Raw genomic sequence first — 25,837 nt, forward strand, 5'->3', positions numbered from 1 at the left:
AAGTTAGAGAAAGGGGAAGTTAACAGAATGAAAGCGATGAACAGAAGTGAGACAGAGATGAGAACAGGAAAGGCTTTTGTAAAGGCAAATGGAAGGAATGTGGGGTGTAAAGCAAATGAAGGGATAAATAGGGAAGGCCCTGCCACAGATCCTGACACATTAGAAATTAGTGTTAGTTCTGAGCATGCAAATCAAGGTAATGGCACAATAATTTAAATAAATAATTTACCACAGGAATTTAGTGCATCTATTTTAAAGGATTTGCAAAGTAGCAGTGGAGAGCTGAAAGCCTGACATTTAATAAATGCTTTAATCTACACATCCTCTATGCTGTTACGCATGATGATTAGGCGGACAACAGAAATCATCATGCTAACGTAGTACAAACATGTTTATATATTTGGCCTTTTTTTCTTGAGTGCAGCATTAGCTACTGACACGAGCATTTCCTTTCAACTAATGCGTGCGAAAAGCTAAGATCTAAAAAAGAAGCTGTCATCCTCAGGCTGCCGAGGGCTCATGAGAATGCTGGCCCAACAAATGCTTCAGTAGTCATTACTAGGTCCCAGGTTAATTTTTTCTTGAGACTGACTCACTCCATTTTCACAATTAATGAGATTCTCACTAGCTTAGGAGGAGGAGGAGACACAACTGGGGGCAAGCGTATAGTACTGTGTGATTAGGAAGAGTCTTGAATTAAAAATTCAAGTTGCCCAAACATGCAAATGGATTTGATGTTCGCAGGTTAGGTCCCAGTCAATGTGTGCTCACGTTACAAAAACCAGCATATTCTTTTGTACAGAGAGCCAGTGTTCACAAGAGATTTGCATAGACTGAGCTACATACGTCCCAGTAAGGACAAAGATTCATTGTCTGATACATACATATGAAACTCGCATAACCCTTGCACAGATAGCCTGATTCCCATCAGTGTTATTAACACTTCACTTTTATTAATATGATGAGTGACATAAAACAGGAAAAGAGAAAGAAGTGCAGCTCTGCCATACAAAACCGCTACCTAGTCTGTTTATTTAAAAAAATTCATACTTTCTCCAAACTCTTATGTCACACAAGTTTAAAAAATAACAAAAAACACTCAGAGAAGAATATCTTTGCAGTCAGATAATGATTCCAGAGGTGATAATCTCACCCCCAAACAGTCAAAAGATAATGCAGAACACATTAGATGGGAGGACTGCGCTCTCACAATCTCCAAATTCAGCAACAACTGACAGTAAATGCATAGGCTGTTCTGACAACAGAAAAGGTTACACTCCAATCTTGAATACCGTCAGATAATCTCACTGTAATTCAGCATGGCCCAAAAAAATCTGAAAATAATATTCCATATTACAGGCTAACACGACAGGAAAAGAAGACAGCACCCTATATAAAGAATCCTACAGTTAATCAAAATACACGAAATACAAAGAATGAACAAATAAGAAGCCAACTCTTATAACCCTTGTATAAAGATCAACCCTAACAAACAATGTTACTCCAAACACATGAATAATAACACACATGCAAACTGTTCACTGCATAGTAACAGCGGCACGCATTGATTGTGATGAGAATAAGATTCAGTTAAATATCTTAAATGCACTATGCAAAGGTATAATAGCTCCCCACCTAGCTCTGTGAAGACTTACCCATTCATGCTTAGCTCTTAATTGCTAACAATATATTCTGTTGGATCAAACACTGTCCAGTTTCCTAAGGGTGATGACTACTATGATTCACATACACATTTTGTTCGTTTTATGTAAACGCACAACTTCACACAGATAGAACAGCTATTTATACCTTATTCCATTTTGTGACCTCTTTGTAACTATTACTTTAAAATAGACTCTAATTTTAAAGAACAGACTGCTCTCTTGCACATGCTAGTTTGCTGCAGGTACCTGTAGTCTTTCCACCTCTAAGTCACTGGAAGATGTAAGACTGCGATATTCACTGATATTCTGCTCGTTGACAAAATCCTCCACCTTGTCAGCTTGCTTAAAGCTGCATGAATGTCTCAGCCAGCAGAGCACAGAACACACAGAAGACAACTGGATGCCACTTGACAAGAAAAAGTATACAATAGTTCACAAGCAGCCTGGCCTAGGAAGGACAAAACCTCACCAGGAATGAGAATGAGCTTGCTATTTTACCGCTGAAAATGAGAATTCTCTTTTCACATGGAAATGCTTGTACTTGTTTTATGAACAGGATTTTCCCATTTATGCTTTCTGGTCACCTCCTCTTTCTCTTGCTCTGTGTCCTCTCTCTTGTACCAGCGTTGCGGGACTGTGTCATGTAGCTCCGGAAACATTACACCCACCATCCTCTCTCTCAAACCTTCTGTCTATATATAGTAGATAGAAAGGTGCTGGGGGCTGCCTTACTTCCCTTTTCTTCTGAACAGAGATTGTGGGTAACTTTGAAATATGACATCGTTGCAGAGGAAAGTCTTAGAGGAAGTGTTCTCATAGCCACAGAGCGCTGAGCGCTCTGAATGAAGCAGGAGAGACCTGAGGAGTACCTCAAACAGGTCCTCCCTTCCTGCAGCTAATGCAGCTGGGATTCATTACCAACGCTACATCACCAAAGCAGCCTTGCTGTAAGGCCTGCAATCAAGAGCAGGAAGGCAAATTCCTGCAGTTAAGAGCAGTGAAGAATTTCCAGAGGAAAGTCTCTGGAAAACAGAGACAATTCACTTTCCATTCTGCAAGAGGGCTCCTTTAAGCCACTTCCATAGCAATTTAAAGCAAAAATTGCCTGATTCTTTACATAATGGGACCGTACTTTAATTCTGTAAGCAGCAACCTCTCTATGACCTTGTCTTGCTGTCTTGGGGAAGAGATAATGCCAAATACTTGGCAATTCTATATTTCCTACCTTCAAAGCATTGCAAGGAGGAATGAAGTCCTTCTGTTGTTTTCTCCCAAAGTCCATTTCTCTGATGATATAGAATAAAATGCTGTAAAGCTTTTGTGTAGAAAGCGTATCCCAGGAGAATTAACTAACTTGGAAGAAACTATACTCTTTTCTCATCAGGAAACTCTGGCCAGTTCAGTTCCTGGTTAACATGTATTTTTTGAGAAGACCAAAGAAGCAAAATACTAAAATAGCAAGAAATCTGGCTATCCATCTTCACCTGAGTGTGGTTCTTGAGAATGAGTCAATGTAAGGAGAAGTATGAGAATTTTATTGAATTCTCTGCTGACTGTGGAAATAAATATTTGTGAAAATAGCAACTGTAAAGTGATGCCAGAATTATACTCCATCTGTGAGCATCCCAGTCTTTAAGCACAGGCAGCTGCTGCTAAAACAGTATCTGCAAACAATATTACAAAAGCAAGATTTTCAGGATTATATGCACCCAAATCCTGATCTTTAGGTGAAGATGTTTAACGGTACAAAGGGTGGTAAGGCACCACAATGAACTAGAAGTCAGTGGAAGCTTTGTTTTATTCTACTAACTTAATGCTTTGAAACCTAATAAATTCCTTATGTGCTATCTGCATTAACTGCACCTCATAGCATAAAGTATCACAAGATAACAACAAAAGCATTTCCAGAATGTGCAGAAAAGAATTTGTTTTAAATGCAGTGTTGTATTTGTGTATGAAGTAAGGTTAGATGCAATATGAGGAGTAGTGAATGGCTCCCACACATGAGGATTGATTTCCCCTATTTCTCATTCCTACTCAAGGGCAAAATTCATAATTAGGGTCAGATTTTCAAAAAGCGTAGGTGGCATTTAGGCATCAAAATAAATGGGCAGATTTTTGCAAGACTTGCCTTAGAATGTGGGATAAGATAGCATTATGAATCACAAAGCTGCTGAGTGTTAAGCACTTACAAAAATGAGGTCTTTCGTACACGCTTAAATTGAAGCTAAGCTCTTTCAAAAATCTTTTCACAACTGGAGCATTCCTCAAATGCTATATATTTGAAAAAATGTGCCTTTAAAGCTTTGTGAGGTGCTAATTTTTACATTAATAGGAAACCGCTCTATATAACACCTATAAATCTGGCTGGCAGCAGTATTCTGATTCTCCAGTATTGTATAAACTCTCCAAGTAGTACACATTCCACAGGGAAGAGGGCAGATGCTGTGTGCCAGTGCTTACCTGTGCTCTAACCCTTCTGAATCCACGAAATAAATATTTTGTTAGCTAACAGGTGATGGTAAACACTGCTGATGCATCAATCTCTTTTCAGCATATTGTCTCCAACTGCAATTGAGATTTTAAGAATTAGATGAAGTTTTAAGCTTTGAACCCCCTGAGACATAATAAAAGAAGGGTTCTTTCTACATGACTAACAATAATTCTTTCTAGGTACAAAAACAAAATTATTTTTCTTATGCTCAAAAATTAATACCATGTAGAAACTATATGAGGTTTTAGATTAGACTCTCCTTCCATCATTATTTGCTCTATTTATCTTTTTTTTCAAAGCCGGTAAGTTCAGCCTTGCAGAATCTATACTGCTGACTCAGCTAACTGAGCCAAAACTCATAAAAATCTGTCTTAAAAAGGTCCAATGATTTTATTTTCTAATCATAAATATGAAATTTAATTAGCATCTCATTGCTAACAAAGTCACCATGGAAGACAAGACCGAGGAATCAGGCACAGGGATGGAACTTCAAGCGTAAAACAAAACAACTGCTATGCAGGAGGCAGCTTAACTCCTGCTTTCCTCCACTCGGGCTTCAGATCTTTTAAGAATTGTGCTGTGTTCACATGTTGCCTTCTTTGACAGCAAGGCCCTTCTATCTTCTATAGCAGTAATTACTCTAGCACAATGTAGCATCATGTGAAATACAAAATAACAACAGATAAGGTTCACTCTGGATTGGAAAAAGAAGCAAGATAGAACAAGTTGGATCTGAATTCAAAATCCTATTTTGTCATAAGCTACCCAGGTCAGTAAGTTTCAAATCCTATAAAAGCAATACACTCATCAGCTGAGAAAAGAACTCACATTATTCTCCAGGGTACTGCAAACATCAGAAAGATTAAAGGAATTTTTTTTTTAAAGGAAGCATATGGAGAATTTAAAAAGCCTCTTTAAGCTAGGAAATGTGTCCAGCCTTTTCATTATTAGCATTCCTAGAAGGTATGTCCTAGGCTGACATCAGCACTGATGTTGGCATTACTGGGTGAAATTCTGCCTACTGTGAGCTACCTCTGCCATCTCCTCTCTGGAGTTCTTGAGAGGACGGGACCTCTTGACCTGTCTTTGCCCAGTCGTGCCTGTATGAGAGGGTCTAGTAGACACGAGTCTACTTCCCTGCACAGCAACGCAGATGGTTGAATCCTGAGGTGAAGGCAGGGACAGGCAGTCTTTGCTGCTTGACAAGGTGCCTTGGTGAGGGAGCACAAAATACAGAACATCACAGAAGAGAGGACTCGGTGAGAAGTGGGCAAGTACCATGGGCAAGCCCTCTGAAAGGGCTGATGAACTACAGTAACCACAAAACTGTAGTTTCTCCTTATACTCACACTGAAATTGTTCATAGCAAGTTAGTGTGGGAGGAAGTGTTTACAGGACTTGTCCTGAGAGCGAGTAATTATTAACAACTCCTGAATTGCTAGAAAAGCTTTTGGAGTAACGCTGTGTGTGGGCACGCCCCTTTGGTTGCTCTCAGTGACAACATTCTCTAGGGTTAAAAGGGCTTTATTAGTGCTGGTCATGATTACTTATGGGTGCGCAACTTCTTAATTCTTGTACGCTCCCTGATGTGACAGCTGGAAACATCCAAGAATGTGGTTGCAGCATAATAAAAGCTTACTGTTTTGCAATGTGACAGAACTAGCTCTTCATCATTGGTAATGGAAAGCAGAAGCAATGTTCTATGTAGCAAGGCAGGAGCAATTTGGGGACAGTGAAGCTTTCTTTGATGCTGTCAGACTAATTTTCTCTTGACAATCTCATAATGCTTTAAAAGTACTGTTCAGTTTTCAGGGTCACCAATGGGTACAGAAGCATTTTCATACCACTCATAAGGATCAGGAGACAGAGTGGGTAAATGATACTCATGTACCCACCCTGCCAAACCACGAGCACAGTCTACAGGTCCTGATGATCAGCTGTCCTGCTACACCTGGAGTATCTTCCTCCATCTCTCATCTGAAAGCCTCCTAGTAGAAGCGACAGCCTATTTACATTCTGATGAAAAGCAGCAAGAAGCCTCTAGGAACAGTTCATTTTCTAGAGTCTGTCTTCACTTTCCTCCTTGCATACAGCAGGAAAAATGTTGGCTCTGAGAAAGTAAAAATATGGAAGGAGAACCATATACCTTATTTTGACATCCTGAGCATTTCTATACCCTAGAATTAACCCTTTCTGTCCTAGTATCCCTGCCTGTTTAGAAGTAAGGAAGCTGGGAGAAGGAAGACTGGTATTTCACCTTTCCAGTATTCATGTTCTTTCTCTTTTAAGATATATTTAATGGATAAAAAATAATGGTATAAATTCCAAAAAGAGACCAATTTACCTATATCTTGTTTTCAAAAGTGATACACAGGAGCTTATGTTCTCATTAACAGATATGAGAGTAAGAATTCTATTCTGACAACTTTTGGAGTTTAACAACTTTTAGAAATCGTAAGAAGAGTTCTTAACTTAATCCTGGATGCTCATTCCTGCTTCTCAATGGGAGAAGGTGGTCCAGTGGAAAAAATATAATTTTTTGCATGGTTAAGGTTCAGCTGGATCAGTTTCTTCATCCAGCTCACCACATTACTCTGCAAATGCTTGTGTCAACAGGGCACAAAAGGTAGTGCAAAAGCAGCAACATATGATCAAAGCCAGGTCTTCAGCAGGGTTGCTGCTAGATGCATAACCACAGTCTCAGAGACTGAAGCTGTTCAGGCATTTTTGGAATGCTGTCTCACATAACTCATTAAGTCAGCAGTTGCAATGAATCTGAATGAAGAGCAGATATACTGCAACATTCAGACAATACTTCCTAGCACCACTCTGCAAATTCAACAATTTTTTAGGAATTAGTAATCACTAGGAATTAGATTTCTTAAAAGTTGATAATGTTTACTCAAAGTGCAAGGCCAAAAATACCAAAAATCGCTACCAATTCTTATTTTGCCTGACTTCATATGCATCAGGACAATGTTACACTGCTGTTACACTATCATTCACTTACAATAGCAAAGAGTCACAACCCAGAGATGTTATCGTCAAGACTGACTTGGGAAACACGGGAGATTTTATTAGCAGTTGTGGTGATGAGGTGACTGGTGGAGTTGAGGTGAGCTGAGTGAGGACTACCAACTTTCTTAAACAACTGATATGCACAGTCCTTGGTATCTTCAGTGCAGTGGTGATGTCAGTCTCTGAAAATCAGACTTATCCCAGTTCAAATTCCCAGAATAATTCTTGGTTTCTTTCGAATATTTATGATGTCACTCACTCTAGCAAGGAAAAAAAGGAATTAAACTTTCTTATGCCACAGTTTGAGGATCTGAAATGGATAATTCTGGTAAAGCATATTTTTAAAGCATAAAGCAAGTTCGAAGCAATAATCATATACTCCTGTTGGCTTCTTAAGTGCAAACTTTTAGCACTTAGCCAAAAATTTTGCTGTTCCTTTTCAGGACAGAAATGGTCCAGCTGGTGGCTCATAACCCACATCTAACCATCAGAAAACATTTACTCAATTCACGATGTTTCTCTCTGGATTAAATAAGGTTTGCTGGTTTGGGCAGCAGACAGCTGCACATCTCCTCTTGGACTTATGTAAGGCCAGATTCATAGCAGAACAAATTTCTGGTCTGAGACTACAGGGTTCACTGCCTCCATGTGAGGGGAGGAGGAAGGTGGGAAGTAACCCACTCTAGACATGCAGAGCGTAATACAGAATGCTGCGGTGTGGCATTGCACAGCCCACAGAGTCTGATGCTCTGGTCTGACTCTTTACAGCAGCTTATATGCAGGACCAGAGGATCAATATTGGAGCATGTTGTCTGAAACACAGCGCAACAACCTGTCCTACTACAGCCAGGTGTATGTGTTAAGCATTCTCCACAAGAGAAAAGAAAAGAAGTGGAAGAATGTCTCGGATGAAAATACGACTTTGTCAGTGAGGTCTACAAACCTTACTGAAGCAAAATGGCCTATCTGTGCCTTCCCTCTGATTTTTGATTTTTTCATTTACTGTGCTTGATGCATTGCTTCATTTCCCTTAGCATGCTGTATAGAGAGAAATTTGTTAGTTATCTTCTCTCATCTGATGAAACTACTGTATATGGGATGGTAATCGGAATCAGAGAGGAAGAAGAAAGGAGATATAAAGGAAGTCAAGGGAGGCAAGTCAGACAAACAGGTCAGACTGAAGGTAGAAAGGACTTAGGATGTCCTGTGAGGATCAAAATAACAGTAACAAACCACCCTCCGCCTTTTCTCATGTTCTTTTCTCACAGTAATTGAATGTTCAAATTATCTTTACTGTTCCAGTCCCTTTGCACAGAGACTGTACTTAGATCTGTGCTGATGGCATTAGCTATTTAATAGGTTTGCATCCAATATTTCTAATGCTATCCTGCTCAAACAGCTTTGGATTTATGCACTGTTATCATGTTATAATGATGCAATTGCAATGAGTTTGCATTTTTCTGCACCGCAGAAAGTGGTAAAATGTATAAGGAGCTTGTCATTAAATTCACAGCCTTCAAAGTGGCGTTCAAATTCTGACCATTTCTGTCTTAGCATTTCTGACCTAGCATTTTCCAATTGTTCGTTGCAGGTGAAAAAGTTCAGTTCTTCCTGATACCATATTCTTACATGGCTTCTAAAGGAACTATTGAGCCAGACACTACTCTCCCAGGTGTGCAGCCCTAGTTGTTCAGTGATTCAGTGAAGGTGTTGCTGTCAATAGCATTTAATCCAGCAAAACTGCCTGGACACTGCTCTCACTATAGATACGGGCAAGTCACAAAAACACCGTTCTGTATTGTAACGCTCCATGTGAAAATGCCAAAGTATCACTTTTCCTCCAGACCAGAGATTTGCAGATTAAAAAACCAAACTGATTCAGTGTTTCCAACCTTACAGGAAATGTAACACTCCTTCACTTTTTTCTCACAACTAAAGCAGAAGAAAAAAACACTCTTTTCTGTCCTAACATAAAAGTTTAAATATATTTTGGTTTCATAACACATTGCTATATTTTGTGGCATAAATTGCAAAAATGAGAGAATAAGAGACAGAAGGAAATTAAACTTTCTACAATAAAACATGGTAGTCTTGGTTCTTCCTGAAAAATATGTAACTGGAAATAGAGGAATATATTACTGGAAGGATGAAACACACCCAAATTCTTCTTAAACAATTAAATACTGAGACTTATTCTGACTTGTTTTGGCAGAAACCATGAAGGAAGACTAGCAGTATAGCAGCAGAGAAGAGTCTTATCTCAAGCTTGGCTTTTTTACCAGGAGAAAATCGGCTCGGCAAAATAGTAAAGAAGGTGGGAAAAGTTTATAGAATTTTATATTTTCATTCAGTGCAAGTCATTAGTGAAATGAGTTTGATGATCTCACCAACTACGTTATTACAAATTACAAAAAACATGTCGCAGCTACCTTGATGTTGTGCTCAGGGACATGGTTTAGTGTTGGACTGGGTAGTGTTTGGCTAATGGTTGGACTCGATGATCTTAAGGGTCTTTTCCAACCTAAATGATTCTATGACAAGGTGACCTGCTTAGTGGATGAGGGAAAGGCTGTGGATGTTGTCTACCTAGACTTTAGTAAAGCCTTTGACACTGTTTCCCACTGCATTCTCCTGGAGAAACTGGCTGCTCACGCCTTGGACAGCTGTACTCTTCACTGGGTAAAGAACTGGCAGGATAGCCAGGCCCAAAGAGTTTTGGTGAATGGAATTAAATCCAGTTGACAGCTGGTCACAAGCGGTGTTCCCCAGGGCTCAATACTGGGGCCAGTTCTGTTCAATATCTTTGTCAATGATCTGGATGAGGGGATCAAATGCGCCCTCAGTAAGTTTGCAGACAACACCAGCTTGGGCAGAAGCATCCATCTGCTTGAGGGCAGGAAGGCTCTACAGAGGGATCTGGATATGCTGGACCAACGGGCCAAGGCCAATTGTATGAGGTTTAACAAGGCTAAGTGTCAGGTCCTGCACTTGGGTCACAACAACCCCATGCAATGCTACAGGCTTGGGGAGGAGTGGCTGGAGAGCTGCCCAGTGGAAAAGGACCTGGGGGTGCTGGCCGACAGCCGGCTGAACATGAGCCGGCAGTGTGCCCAGGTGGCCAAGAAGGCCAACAGCGTCCTGGCCTGTACCAGAAATAGTGTGGCCAGCAGGAGTAGGGAAGTGATCGTCCCCCTGTACTCAGCACTGGTGAGGCCACACCTTGAATACTGTATTTGGTTTTGGGCCCCTTGCTACAAGAAGGATGTTGATCATCTGGAGCATGTCCAGAGAAGGGCAACAAAGCTGGTGAAGGGTCCAGAGCACAAGTCTTATGGAGAGCAGCTGAGGGAACTGGGGTTGTTTAGCCTGGAGAAGAGGAGGCTGAGGGGAGACCTTATCGCTCTCTACAACTACCTGAAAGGAGGTTGTATCAAGGTGAGTGTTGGTCTCTTCTCCCAAGTAACAAGTGATAGGACAAGAGGAAACGTCCTCAAGTTGCACCAGGGGAGGTTTAGATTGGATATTAGGAAAAATTTCTTCACTGAAAGGGTTGTCAAGCATTGGAACAGGCTGCCCAGGGAGGTGGTTGAGTCACCATCCCTGGAGGCATTTGAAAGATGTGTAGATGTGGTGCTTAGGGATGTAGTTTATGTGGTGGACTTGGCAGTGCTAAGTTAATGGTTGGACTCAATGATCTTAAGGGTCTTTTCCAACCTAAATGATTTCATGATTCTATGATTCAGAAAAAGCCAAGAAACAGAGATGCAGGCAGCAGCTGCTGGATAGACACTGTCATTTGTTCTTGTAAATGATTGCGATGCACCAGTAGACTTTGGAGATGATCCATGTAAAGTTGCAACCCGGGAGGAAACCTTTTAAACACAGACTTCATGCAACAGACCAGTTTGGTCAGTGAATGGTAAATGTCACTGGTATTTTTACTAAGATGTTAGAAGCTAACGTCTTAGTTAGAAGCCTTCAAATGATCTTGTAGATGTGATAATCTTTCCGTTCATGATCAAGGAGAAAAGATTCAATCACCTGTTGCACTGTAGTTAGGAAATGAACTGTATTTGGTGTAATCTTTAGAAAAAGAGTTGAAGCAACCTTCGGGTGTTTTCCCAGTTTGCTCAGTGTTCAGAATTCACAGAGGGAAACATTTAAAAGGTTTCTTTATTGGTGTTTCAAACCCTAGAGGAACTTACTGTTGTTATCAATTTGTCAAATATACTAAACATGTAACAACCTATTAAGCATACTTATACTGATTCCAAGTATGGGCACAGCTAGATTAGAAATGTTTATACACATATAGAGCTGTAAAAAATGAAGTGGAAACAATCCATTAACTGTTAATAATAACCATATATGTACTGCTAGCATACAGCTTTTTCTGCATTCAAATGGAAAAAAATCCTTATCCCATTTTAAACAGAAACCTTGTGTTAAATTTACTCTTCAGCGCCTCAGTTACAACCTGAGGAAAATTTGCCAGCAAACAACCAGCGCTCAGGAGGCCAGTGGGAATCCTTTCATTGGTTACACTGAGGCTGTATTCCTCCCCTGAACCACAAAAAAACAGGGCTGACTATCAGACTTGGGCAAATAACAAGTATCTTTCTGTAAGGCCAAACTGGCCTCAGGGACCAGAATAAACATATCTGGTAACACTACGCAATGTTACTTTACACAAACAAATTCACTGAGGCAACAATTACTACAAATAATATCACATACAGAGCTGTATATACCTTTATCCTTTTGACAAAACCAGAATGTTATAGCATTTCATTTGACATTTGTGATAGATTTCCAGTGAGATTTGACAAATTTCTCTTTCCTCTGGAGTTGCTAAACAGATTCACTGAAGTAGACAGCATTAGAAAGTAATGCCCCATCCAGCACTGAAGATAAAATAGGTTTGGCGGGACTAACATAACAAGAATATTCTCTTCACTACACGTTCAGCAGCGATAGCAGACAATGCACAACACGTTGCCAACTTTTGGTGTTGTTAGTAATGTACTTTTATGAGCTATGAAAAAAAATCCCTGTGTGTTTGCCTTTTGTATAAAAAAGTACAAAGGCCTTACCCACTGGGAAAATGTTAAATGCACCCCTTGTAGATCATTAAGCATGTGAATTCATGGTACTCACAAACGATCACCATTCCTAGAGCCCAAGTATTTGGCAGAAGATTATAAAGGAAGAGAGGTGTTCAAAATCAAAGTTTAGAAAAGACCGTTATGTTTAACTAATGTCAGTGTGAAAACCTCCAGCCAAGAAGTAATCCACTGCCCACAGCTGGGACACACCACGACGGGGTATATGGCGGATCTGCTGTTTTGTCAAATTGCACTTTAAAGAGACCGGCACTGTATTCCCCTTTTGCCTGAGAGGAGCAAAAGTGAGAGGGTAATATAGTGAAAGAATACAGACTAAAGAAGTAGAGAGAAAGAAGCTTTTATCACTCATTGGATGTGTGCCACAGAGACCAATTATACGCATTTGACAGCAACCATTATAATTCCAGAGTCCTTGAACAAATCACAAGCAGAAAGGTTACCTTCCTGAAAACGTTCGTTGCCATTAAGTAACTGACCCAGACTAGCGGGTGAAGGCAGCAGTTAAGAGAGAGTTTGGGGGAAAGGAGGAGATGGAGAATCTTATGACTTGTACACCTGAGAAAACTCCATCATTTGTTCTGAAAAAGGAATTGCAGATTCACTGCAGATACTATATTCTCAGCAAAGCGGACAGTGTTCTAAGAATGCAAATCCTACAGACAGCAGTGACAAAACAGCCAAGACAAAAATAATTTATTGCTGATATCAGTGGCAAAACTTGACTAAACTTGGTGAGCTTTATGGTTTTACCCTCCAGTTTGAAAGTCACAAGACCTGGTCCCATATTCCTTGTTCTTTTAAGTTTAGATCACTATGGAGGCTACTCACAAAGAAAGCTGCCATAGGTCAAATTCCACCATCAGTTACACAACCTTAAGAACCACATCTAAGCAAAACATTTGTATTTCATGAAACGTGCATTTCAATACCAAATGAGAGAGTTGTTTTCTTTCGATAGTATAGGCATAATACTGTGAGAAATAAGGATCTCTGTAAATTTAATCCTCTGTGAGCAATCATTCCATATATCTGATGAAAAATTTCACCAAGCAACAGTATACAAACCAAGGTCATTTGGTATATCGCATTCAGATTTCTTCAACATATCCCAGTTATTTGGGATGCATCCTTCTACAGAAGGTTCAAATTGCCTTTAATTTTAACAGATACATTCAGTCAGTTGTTTTTCTTTTCATCCATGTTGAAAGTTTGTTTTTCCTCGTCAAAGTTAAAATAACTCTTTGCATAAGAACAGGGAGTCAAACATGTGGTTCTGAATTTCTGTTCTGGGGTTGGCCCTCTCAATATAGCAATTTGTTGGGTAGGATGGAAAGTTTCCAGGCTCTTTCCAGCTGAAATTTCTGCTCTGCCAGACACATGACTCAAGAAACTAGACACACACGCACAAAAAAAAGGATTTCTGGCTCCAGGTCCCCTTGCAACTGTCAGAAACCAGCTTTGACAATGCCCATTTTTAACTCAACATACAGCAAACTATCATGACAAAGAAGAAAAAGGAGGGAAGGGGAGAGAGAGAAGAGATGTTGTCTCAGCCAATTTATCTCTGGGAGACATCAAGGTCTTACAAAAAGAACCAGTAATGAGGGCACAGAACACTTTAAAAACAAAGCACAAAATCATCAGACAAGTTTTGCAGAGTGACTAAAAGGAACACAAGTACTTTTCACATCACAAGATGAGTTGTAACAGAGTAAGAAAGAGTAGTTTTAGACCTATATGTAGAAAATGAACATCTCATTTTATTTTTCTAGGCGTGTGGACTTTTTGCAAGATCCAAAAGACAAAGATATTTTAATGTACCTGCTTCTGTATTCAGAAGAGAATGCTCACAGCTCAAAGGCCACAGTTTGCTAGCTCTGAATCAGAAAGGGTATATTATAATTGCAAACATAAAATTTAAGCTCCTTTCACTCATAAGGAGATGGACAATTTGCGAGAGCAGGACAGATCGCTAAGAGAATTCTCCCACATAATAATTTCTCTTATTAATTCAGCTGAGTTTAATAAGTGATCCTTATTCAGTCCCCAAAAGCCCACATCAGAACATCCCTAGAAATAAATCTTCAGTCTCAATAGTCCTGCTTAAGAAGGTCAGGCTAGAAGGCTTCATCAAAGAAATGTACTTATTTGTCATATCTGATTCAAAGCTTACAAACTTAAACAAGGGATAATACCAGATCCTGTCCTTGCATGCAGTTTTTAGCCATACCTGATCTTGGTGACTCAACAATATATCTGGTATAAAAGAAATGTGCTGTCTCCAGATCCTAGAAGCAAAGTTACTCCCACTACAGCATTAGAGTTGAGAACCTTTACCCTGAGAGGTGAAATCCCATAGGAATCAACAGGAACAAAACTACACCAGTATCAGACCAGAAGTTCTGCTCTGGGGCAGGAAGTCTAAAACTTAATTGAGTTTAGTAAAAAGGCTTATGATCAACTAGAACTATTTTTACAGTTTTCCAAAGACATTTTGGATTGGGCTCTCCCATTTTTTCATCTACCTTCAGTCCCATCACTAAGCTCTTACTCTGCTGCAGCCTTTATACTCTGCAAAGGAAAGAGGAGCTGAGAGACTGCAATACTCCTCCAGTTCCCCTACAGGTACTCAGTCGGGATGCCAAGACAGCAGAGAGTAAGACCATCTGCATCAGTAGTTCCTCCCAATATGAATGCAACATCAATATAAAAACAGATAAAGAAACCTGTTGGAGAGTTGCAGTAAGGACTTAGGAAGGAGTGGGATGATAGAAAGAGAAGGGATAGAATATAGAAAGCCAGGGCAGGCTGTATTTGTGAGTGGAGAAAAAGCTATGGTGTGTTAGAGGTCTTAGAAAATTCTGTTTGTGAGACAGAAAGAAACAGAGAGGCAGGATGACAGAGGGTCTTTGTTGTGAATGACTAAATATGAGTCTGAGGATTGGAAGGAAGCTGTGCAAGTATAGAAGTCTTGTATTTTGGGATGCATCCCCAAACCTGCAAATATGCAAATCCTGTACATGTATATGAAAGGGGCATACAGGAAAGCAGCATGTGTGTGCAAGGACAATCCAGTGGAGAGGCAACACCACTGCATGTGCAAAATTAACTTTGCACGGCAGCAACATATGCTGCGTACATGAGAAAGTGGATGGAGTAGGAAGTAGGAGTGCGTGTGAGGAGCTAGAGGAGCAATGGGAAAGGGGAACACAAGACAGAGAAGGAACTGACAGAGGGGAAAGAGAAAGATTAAGAACATGGGGGAGGATGTACAGTCTATTGCACAGGCAAGAAAGTGAGGGCGGAAGAAAAGGAAAGGAACGAATAAGGGGAACATTTGTCACACAGAAAATAAGCTTGATGGAAAACAGGCATAAAAAGGTGATGAAAAAGATAAGAAGAGATACATTAGGGTTGAGAAAATAATAAAGGAAGTGGGAAGAACAAATTAAAACAGGAAAAAAACCCCAAACAAATAAAAAAGTTTCTATTAGTTAATAGAAAGCTTGAATCCCTAGTGAAGAGATTTAAAGAAAAGGCTAGGGCACAACACATTTTGGATAGAACCAGAAATTCCCTGGAGGCCAGTGCTGATGATCAGTCCTTTTATCTCCCCTCTCTAGACCTCCACATCAACTCTCCTTCCCAGTGCATGCTTTCTTTAAGAACACATTTGCACCTCCAGCTACAGCCTGTTTACCTCACTGAACCCTGAGCTCCAAGTATCGGTGCATGCAAAGTAAAACGGGACCTGTTGAGGGCAAGGAAGGCGCGAACGCAATCATTTTCAAAGAAACATACTTTTGAAAATGAACACAAAAAAGGCGAACGGTGAAAGTGGAACTTGTTGTGATTAGAGTCAAGTGCTGTCCTAGCCAGCAGTGAGGTGGAGCCGATCTGGCAGCCGCTTTTCTTACCTTGGGTGCTCATGAGTGACTGGGCTGTCTTGCTGCAGCTGCTGCAGGCTGAAACTCCCTACGTCGCCTCCATGCAATAGTCAGTGTCTCTCCAGGAGTCTTGGAGAGGTGATTTGTGCTCTGCAGCTGTTGAAAAGTAAAGGAAACAGAAGGAGCAAGACACTCCCTGGCTCCTGAAGTGCCTAAAGTTTAGGGAGAACCAGGAATGATGGAAGCAAGCGCACTGGTGTCGGAATGAACAGAGAGTGACACAGAAAGTAAGAAAAAGTGTGTCAGAGGCTGGGAGGGGCAGAGAAGGAAAATGCAAAGATGTGACAGGAAACCAGACTATAAATCTGCTGAGGGTTTAAAAAAAACACATTTCTGTTCCCCACCGATACAGCCTGTTTGCAAATGACTCTGCATGCAGGTGAGAGCAGAGCCCTGAAGTACGACTGTAAGCAAATGAAGAGGCACTTTTTACCCCTTCTCCAAGAAGAACAGTGGGCAGAGTCAGCAGCAGCACAAACGACTGGCTCAGACAGAAAAAGTAGGCTGTCTCCACTGCCTCGCTTCTAGGTCTCCAGACTTTCAGCGTATGTTTCCCTCAGGCAAAAGGGGACACGCTGAATGCCAGCCTTACTGGTGCTGGTCTCCAACCACAAAGCAGTAGCCCTTGCTTCTCAGTGCACATGCTGGCTAGAAAACAAGCAGGAAAGAAAAAATAAAGAAAGGACCGAACGAAACAGAGTTTCAAGAACAGTTCCAGGCAGAAGGAGTTCTGAGTTTTCCCAAGGTTTCAAAAGCTTTTCAAGAAAACATCTATTTTATTAATAGCTGCTTTTACTAAAAAAGGTAGTCAACAAGGTTACTTGATGCAAGCATTAGATTATTTCACAGTTGAATGATACTTTACACAATGTGTTTTTCAAAGGGAGTCTCTGCTGACATAAAGAAGCCGCAGTATCTTGCATTGCTTTAATGCTGGACTCCATGCTTAAGGCCACACATTGGTGGGTATCACGGAAGACGTTTACCTGCTAGGCTACAACTAAGAGCCTCCTTCCACTGGCAAGTCAACAAGAGCAAAGTCAGTCAGTCCTCTCACTTACTGTTGTCTCAGTCCTGCAGGACCAGAAGTCACTGCCACTGCTGGAAACGTTCTTCAGTGCTGCTGCCATCTTGCTCAGGGATCCTTAGACCGAATTAATTGCACGTTGTTCTGGTTCTTGTTCTGCTATTGCTTATTGGAACTCCATAGGGAAAACAAGGCACAGACATTGCTTTACTCCCAGTCGCTCTCTAGGCTTTACACTTGCGTGGGGCAGACACACACAAATGAAGCCTCACTGGAGTCAGCAGTAGGTCCTGAATATATGAGAAGTGAGAGGAAAGACCCCTCAAAGGAAGAATCGCGTGTGGGTAACAGGGATGCAGGTATGCAAGGGTAACTGTGGCTAGAAGAAAGCAGCTGCATATGTATGTGCATGGGTATGTTTTTATCTCATGAGAGAAACTAACAGGAAGAGAAGCAGAAACACCGGCAATAATAAACATAAGTGACCGACGATAGATAATTTAGGAATGTGGGAAGGGAAAAAGCATGATAATAGTAATGGAGTGAGAGAATGAGAAAAGAAAAAATAGTTGTTAGAGAATAAAGGAAAACACAACGAATGGAAAGTAACTATAAAGGTACAGTGGCAAGACTATCAAAGAATACAGCAGTGTCAAAGGATACAGCAGCATCAAAGACAACAGAATGGAGGAAGTGAGATGATAAAGTGAAAAGAAGAAATGTAAGGGAGAAAATATGTGGCTCAAAGTGTCATTACAATAATGCTTAAAATTGTTCTTACCAAACCGAAAACCTGAACCCTGTGTTCAGGATCTGATATTACCCCTTGTTTAAGTTTGTAAGCTTTGAACCAGATATTCAGGGAGCAGAATATATTCCAGGCAGCAAAATGTGTGGGAGAGCTCTGCTCTGATTCTCCCTTATCATTCCTCTGATTTCACGTTTGCACCTTTACCTGGACTGGTGAGGGCCCAAGTTTAGCCATAAGCATGATACTGAAATGGATTCTGGAAGGGATTCCAGTTCTCTAAATCAAGATCCCAAAGACAAAGGAAAGCAGGAATTTCTCTCTCCCACCAAGCAACAGCAGAACATGCTACACCCCTACTGATTTTTTTCCGGCAAGGACTATACTGTTACGTGCTACTTATATTCATGTGCAACTTCACCAAAATTTGCCTTTGAACAAACTTGCGAGCTGCATGTGATGAGGCGCAGGAAATCTTCCTGCTTTGAGCAGCCAAAAGTCTATCCATGTGACAACTGCATGGGTAAGGTTTTGCAGTTTCTGATGGAGGGGAAAGCCAGGGATGTGTCGGAAAAAAACTGTGAAATATAGCTATAAGAACTGTGGCCTACAATTATTCCATCAAAACCATGTTATTTCTGAGCCAAGCTTTCTACTGCTTTCATAGAGGAAGCTGATTTGTGCATGCAACAGAGGAACCATTTTAAGCACAACCAGAGAAATTAACTCTGCTGGGAGGAGGCTTTGTGGCTTCACTTCTGTTTAAACACCACAGATATTCCACACACGGTTCCTAACCTGAAAGGAGAAACATGCTAGAAAATCACGTAAAAATTCAACAAGTCACGTTATAGACTTCTCCTTCTGTCCTTGATTTCTTCAGGAAATAGGATATCAGACAGTAGACTATAAAAATGCCTCTAGAATCAAGCAAGGCATTAGATATCATTTGTTCCTGTTTCTGCTTTTGTTTTGCTTAATGTTGTAGATTATAAACTGCTTTCAAAAAGTACAATAACTACTATAAAACTGCCTCTAGAATCAAGCAAGGCATTAGATATGTTCCTGTTTCTGCTTTTGTTTTGCTTAATGTTGTAGATTATAAACTGCTTTCAAAAAGTACAATAACTGTTTTAAAGAAGAACCCACACTTCCCTGGGCCTGAAGTGATGCCCTAGAGATGGAGTGATTATCCAGTGAAGTCTGAGCATCTTTAAGGAATCTATTACTGAAACGCAAAGAACCTAAAAGTCTCCTAATCTTAAAAACTTCACTGGGAAACTGAGATTAGCCAGGCATAATCCAGTCATCAATCACAAAGCCACACATAACCAAGTATCAGCTTTCTTTTATAAGAATTTACAATCTTAATCCCAGTTTTCAGTTTTAAAAAATTCTCTCAGGCTATAAAAATATTACAGTTGAGGTTACAGTTCCTTGAGGCTGGTAGACTGAGGTGATGTATTTCACACAATGTAAGTGTAGAAAATAATTATGTTCTGTTAGGCAACCAGAAAATTTAAGAAAATCCAGATGTTCCACCTAAAATACAGGTATATGGCAAAAAGCTGCAGAATTTGAATCAGAGGGTTTCCTGATCCAGATGCATGGTCTAGGACCTTGCCTGGGAGGGTTACATATCTATTAGAGAGCAGCAGCAATGGAGACATATATATAAAGTTGAAAACTGGAGAGACATCTAAAATAAGCACTGGAAAAAGTCCAAGAAGAGCTTTCCTAAACAGTCTGGCAGAAAAAAGAACACTTCGAAGTTTGATTAAACCATCTTTTGTTATTTTGACCCACTCCACTCAGGGAAGTTTTCCTGCTTTTTCTTTTGTGTGTGTGTGTGTGTAAAAAACTGAGTTGCCTCAAAGACATACCTGGCCCTCTCATTTTGTAACCAAAAAAATCCACTGGAACTTTCAGATTAGCTAGCTGCCTGCTTAAGGGGTAACATTTTTTTTTTCTTTTTTTTTTTTCATTATGGCTTCTCAGTCTTCTTTCATTAAACCTGGTATAGGACACAATAAATTGCAGCTCTGCCTGCTAAGGAACTCCTGTCACATGAAAATCACCTGGCAGGGCTCACCTTGTATGTTTGCTCTTTCAAAGAGACTTCAGAAAAGGAGAGCATATTTAGTTCCTTCCAATTGCTCTCATTCTGCATGATCTGAGCCCTGATCGTAAAACTTGAATAACAAGTGCATCTTAAGCCCTTTTATGGTGCTATACCTTCCCTCCTTCCAGGCTTTTACTCTGGGATCCTTGCATAAAAAATGCCAGCAAAATTTCAAGGTTATTCTATTATTCTGTGAGGGTGGTCAAACAGTGGAGAAGACTTGGCATCTTGGAAATTCCTCCACTTGCTGTTGGCCTCTCAAGTATTTTGCTCATAGGGACTTTCATACCATAACATTGTTATTCGGGTCTATTGAGAAAGCTTCTCTTTCTGTCTGTCCCGCAGGAATTATGTGACATTTGTTTATCCAGTTGAAGGTTCTCCTTGTACACCATGATTTCCTATAGAATCCCTTTTTACAGAGTTGATTCATCAGCACTCAGGAGGACAGGCCATAACTCAGAAATGAAGCTGCCAGAAAGCTTTAAATAGTTGCAGACTGAAGAGCTGGGGAAAAAAAAAAAAAATCAGTATTTGGAAAATACTGAATTGGCAGAGAAACACTAATCTGTCCAGTTCTTAACCTGCTTGTTCCTTTTCTTCTATTCCCTTCTTCTCCCAAGAGAGGCATCCCAGCCCACGAGGAGACTGCCCTTGACTCCTTATCAGTGTAACAGGCCTGGAAATCCCTGGATACCAGAAAGGCATTTTACAAACTAGTGATTTGAGAATTAATATATTGCATTTCTCCTGCATGCCTGAGCACAGTAGCTTCGTATATATCGTTAACACAACCCCTCCAACTCCTGAGTGAAAGAAACAGAAGTATTAAATGTTTTCCACGTTTTACATATTTTATATTATCAGCCTTGCTCAACTATCCTTAGAGACTATCGTTCTCACTTATAGATGCTCACAATTTATCATTTTTCTGTGGAGATCTGACTTCCAGAACAGAAGTATTTCCCTATTCAATTCACCAGCCTGTGGATAAGCAGCTGTTAGTGTTCATCTGCCTTTTCTAGGCATTAACATCAAAAATGCCCCTTGATCTTAAAAAGTGACACACAGCAGGGTTTCTTTAACACCTTTGGGGGTAATGGCTTAAATCCAGTAGGGAAATGTTCTCATCTATAGGTTTATGATACACACTTAAACTGTGTTTCAATTGCCTGAACTATGAAATAAGATGACAGCCCAACATATATCACTGGGGAACAGATAGTATAAAATTCTCTCATTTGTCAGTGTTGGGGCTTATGTATTTTTGCACAAAATGTACAGTCTCTGTTGAGTTCACCAGTATTATGGGATTTATCTGACTGCCAGCTGTTAGCATATTCACCCTCTTTTCTGGAAAAGTTAGGTTCAAATCCATTCCAGGCGCTGGGTTCACAACCCACAGCACAGTGGATAGTGCCCTGCCAAAAGACCCGCCCTCCACTGAAGCGAAGAACCCCGATCTATTCTGCCTTTTCCTGGGGCCAAAGGGAAGGAAGCTCCAGGCTCTGTGACGCTCTTTCCAGAAAAGTCAGAGTTAATTTAGTGATTACTCCAACCATTCTCTTTTCATTACACATATATTATTCATCAAAACTGGGTATGAGCGGTATCTCAGGTCCGTATGCTATTCCTTATGCTCTTGATTATATGTCCATAGTGCTTAAAACCCAAGGATATTTAAGCTTTCCAGACAAATAATTTAGTTTCACAGCAATCAGTGAGTTAGGTATTCATATCCATACTCAACAGATGATGAGATGAAGTATTGGGGAAATAAGAAAGGAATATTTATCCCCCCTTAAAAGTGACAAAAATACAGTTTTTTCACATAGTTCAATTTTTAAAAAATTCATATGGACTATTTAAAAAAACCATCAAAAGTTAAAAAAATAACATATTTTGTTAAAATAAAGGGGCACAGGAGAGACTTTAATCATGATTATTGCAAAAAACTTCAAAGTTTAGCATATTAGCGCTGGAAAATATACTGAAAAAATAACTTTAGTTCAACAACTTTTGTTAAAAATTTTTCTAAATAAATTAATCAGTCCCATATCTTATCTTTTGCTTAAAACACAAGGTCATCTTTCCCCACTTATGCACTGTAGCGTCATCAATATATATTCTGATTATTAGACTGTGAAGGATTTAACATATCTGAAATCAGAAGGATAATCTATCAAACCTGAAATTCAGTAGATGCAAGGAGAGGTGAGTTACTTACTCTTGTTTGTTTACTTTAAATTGGAAGGTTTCTTGTCTTCTTTATAGGTCAACATTTATTCTAATTAAAAATGTATGCATATTTTTAATAGATACAAATTGAAAACAACTGCAGAGTTTTAATGGCTTGCATTCTTTGACATTTTCTCCCTTTTTACTCTGTACAACTTCTTTAAAAGGTCAGGAGGAGGAAAACTTGTGCTAAGTGCTGTGCTCAGAGAAAGAATGTACCCCACAGAAAAAATAGTACCAGGGTTAATTAATAATCTAAATGATGCAATATCTAAAACAAGAGTTATAAATTAATCCACATAGTTTGAATAGTAAGGGAACATTTTCCACAGCTTAAATATCCAGTGAATGCAGCACAGACCCGGAAGTTAAGGACTTTTTAACTTTCGTTACATAACATTCATTATGCAGACATCCTCTGTGATTCACATAATTTAAGAGTGCTTCACTTTCCTCATCTGTAAAGAGAGCCACGACATCTTTGAACTTGAAACTGTTATATAAATGAGATGTGTCAAAACCAGAACATGAAACCCCACGTGAGCGTATCGTAAGTAAATGTTATAAAAACAAGAATTACTAAATTGAGTCAAACCAAAGATCTACCTCTGCCAGACAACAGAAACTGTATCTTCCCAAAGTTGGACGTTGAACCCACCCCTACGGAAACACACCTCCTCTCTTGCAGAGAAACCACTGCAGGAACATGAGTTGGTTCATTACAGAGGAGACACGGATGAGGTTATGAAACAGGAATTTGCCAAAAGCAACCTGGGCTAAGCCAGTAATTTGATGGAAAGGTTACCAGAGACCAGAGGTCAGACTGAGGTATTACCATGTTGTTATGCCTTATTTCTTATTATTGTTTCTTTTAAATAGAACAAGATTTATCCAACATCATATGCACAGGTATTCTGCCAAAACAGCAATGATCATTTTTGAAAGCAGAGGTTTCAGAGGCAGGTTAGGAACATAGCATGTGTTCCAAGCAAGAAATAGGAAAGCCGACTGAAGCAGGAGCAGCGTCGCACGGGAAAAGAGGGCAGAAGCCGTAGGTAGTAGAGAATTCTTGAGTGGTGTTTAACGGCCTGTTAGAATGAACTAGCCTGCAGGGCTTACGGCACAGCCCTGAGCTTATAAAAATCTTGATGTTCTACTTGATCAGTATGTGTGATTTCTCTATGGCTTGTTATTTATAAATTATTTTTTCATCTTTGGATGTATTTGCTCTTCCAAGCTCTCATGTTCATTTTACTTTTAACTGTGTAGCTCCCAAGCGAAGGACACTAAACATTCTTGTAGAAGAGCTCTTAAGATGCATATAAATAGTGGTCATATATCACTGAAAATTTTACATATGTGAGATCAAACATAGCCATAAAACTATATGACTGCTATTTATTGATCCATAAATGAATACCTGCTTTTGAATTTTTAATATTTCTCTTTGAAACAATGGTATAGATTTCTGGAAGCTATGCTTTCTCAGAGCATGACGACTCTGTGTTAGAATATTAAATACTTTTAAATCTATATATAGGACTTCCATTTCACTTTATTCCAGCACTCATATACCCACACACATTATAGGCCATAAACTCTGTAATAAACCGTAATTCATTTGTCATTCATGGAGTTACTTCTGATGCACCTGATGCAAAAGAATGCAGACACCACGTATCAAAATAAGTAAAGGAAATGAAATGAATTAAAGCATACAAAGGCTGAGCCCAGGTTTTTGTCTGCAGATCCAAATTGCCATAATTATAACAATTTCTTAAATTTATTACGTTAATAGCCAATTATCTCTAATAAAACTCAAGTCTGATTTTACGAGACATTGCGCTAATTACCTGGTTCAATATGTAAATTACCTGATTCTTCTATAAAACACAAGACCACTGCTGAGCTTACTGACCCCCATTCACGCACAGAAGTATGCCTATGTTTTACTTTGTACATAGGAGAGAAAGAACATAGAGAGGGACACAGTCCCTTCATATATGAGATTAATCTGAAAAAAAAAATTATCTAAATTTTACAGCATGGCACAGTGTCCTTTAAGAGTCTAAAAAAGTTTTGGCTAAAACAAAGAAATAATATTATCTATTTCTGAAAAGACATCAAATTATGCATTTATCCTATTTTAGCTCACCAAAATATGAAAAGCTGCTTAGAAACTTTTAGGCTTAAACTTCCAGTGAGTAAAACTGTAAATTTTAAGAAACCCCAGTGACTTCTAAATTGGACTTCTGGTGAGACAAAGAAGCAATAATCTTAAGAGTATTGACAGAAAGAGGGAACTACCATTTTGTAATAGGATTTAGGGAATTATAAATTTCCCTTGCAACTACTGCATCAAATTCTTATCCTTACATGATGGAACAAACTATATTCTGTATTCTAGCATGGATCTGTTGAGCTCTTTCTCTACTCCAATATAATTGAGGAATTTAACTGTTACTCACACTAATCCTGAAAATTTATCTACAAAGAAATAGTTCTTTCTCAAAATATACCACCATACAGTCTTTTACTAGTTACATATCTGTTGTTAGAGAGTTGCCTTCCTTTCTTCTGAACAGAAGTCATGCATGTCTTGTACAGCAGGTTGTATTTGTCTGGTCATGAAAAATGAATGTGTGCATGGGTGTATATTTGCTTTCACTGTATTTAACAGCTCACTAATAGGTAATTCAAGGTTTTTTTAGCATCATCCACTTAACAAACAAGATGTCAAACTTCCTTCAAGAACAATCAGTAATCCGTTTCTAGCTGTGCTAGCTTCCCGGGGAAAAATTCAAGTGTTTGAACAATACCATGGTTTGGATCTTGAGAGACTAACAAATTGACGATAGGTTGAAACAAAGGCTGAGAGCTAAGGTACTCAGAAAACTATCAGTCTTATACTGACACATTAGGGAATTGGTTTCCTAGTAAGCGTTCTCTGAAATCTGCATCCTACTGTGTTCTTACAGAGCCTGACTCTGGTGACTTGCTAGATGTAAGATGCTCATAAAATGTCATAAGGGGTTGAAACAAAGAATCTGAATTTTTGCTGGCTTTTAGTTTTAGAAATTGTATTTTTATATAAAAATTTATTTCAGTAGTATTACATCCTTAAATTAAGTACATATTATTTCCAATATGGGAATGAACTCAAAAGTAAGTAAATAAAAAGGAAAAATAGGTGGGTGCCTGAGGCAATTAAACTGAACTGGTTTTCTGCATGTGACTGGAGATTAGAGTGCAGCAGAGCTTAGGCACCTCAGGACCCACTTTCAGGAAGCACAATGAAAAACATGAAGTCCTCGTCTGGCTCTTTGACCATGTACAGGCAAGAGGAGTGGGAAGGGTAAAACAGGAAGGAAATAAGAAGTCTTGCATTTCTAACAGGCTGGAAACCTTTACACGAACGCTATCTTTAGTTCTGCCTCCCAGAGATGCGAATAA

At 39.5% G+C, this 25,837-nt stretch overlaps 1 protein-coding gene across 1 annotated transcript in view; it reads right to left on the reverse strand.

The window, feature by feature from the left end:
* The window catches only part of CARD11 (caspase recruitment domain family, member 11), a 47,496-nt gene extending 31,006 nt beyond the window's left edge, over positions 1–16,490 (reverse strand). Inside the window, exon 1 of the mRNA XM_010287182.1 lies at positions 16,220–16,490. Coding sequence (XP_010285484.1) covers positions 16,220–16,232 — 13 coding nt within the window. The 5' untranslated portion in view covers positions 16,233–16,490. The remainder of the gene's footprint in view (positions 1–16,219) is intronic.
* Positions 16,491–25,837: the final 9,347 nt, after the last annotated feature.

Source organism: Phaethon lepturus, unplaced genomic scaffold (assembly GCF_000687285.1).
Source record: "Phaethon lepturus isolate BGI_N335 unplaced genomic scaffold, ASM68728v1 scaffold1875, whole genome shotgun sequence".
NCBI lineage: Eukaryota > Metazoa > Chordata > Aves > Phaethontiformes > Phaethontidae > Phaethon > Phaethon lepturus.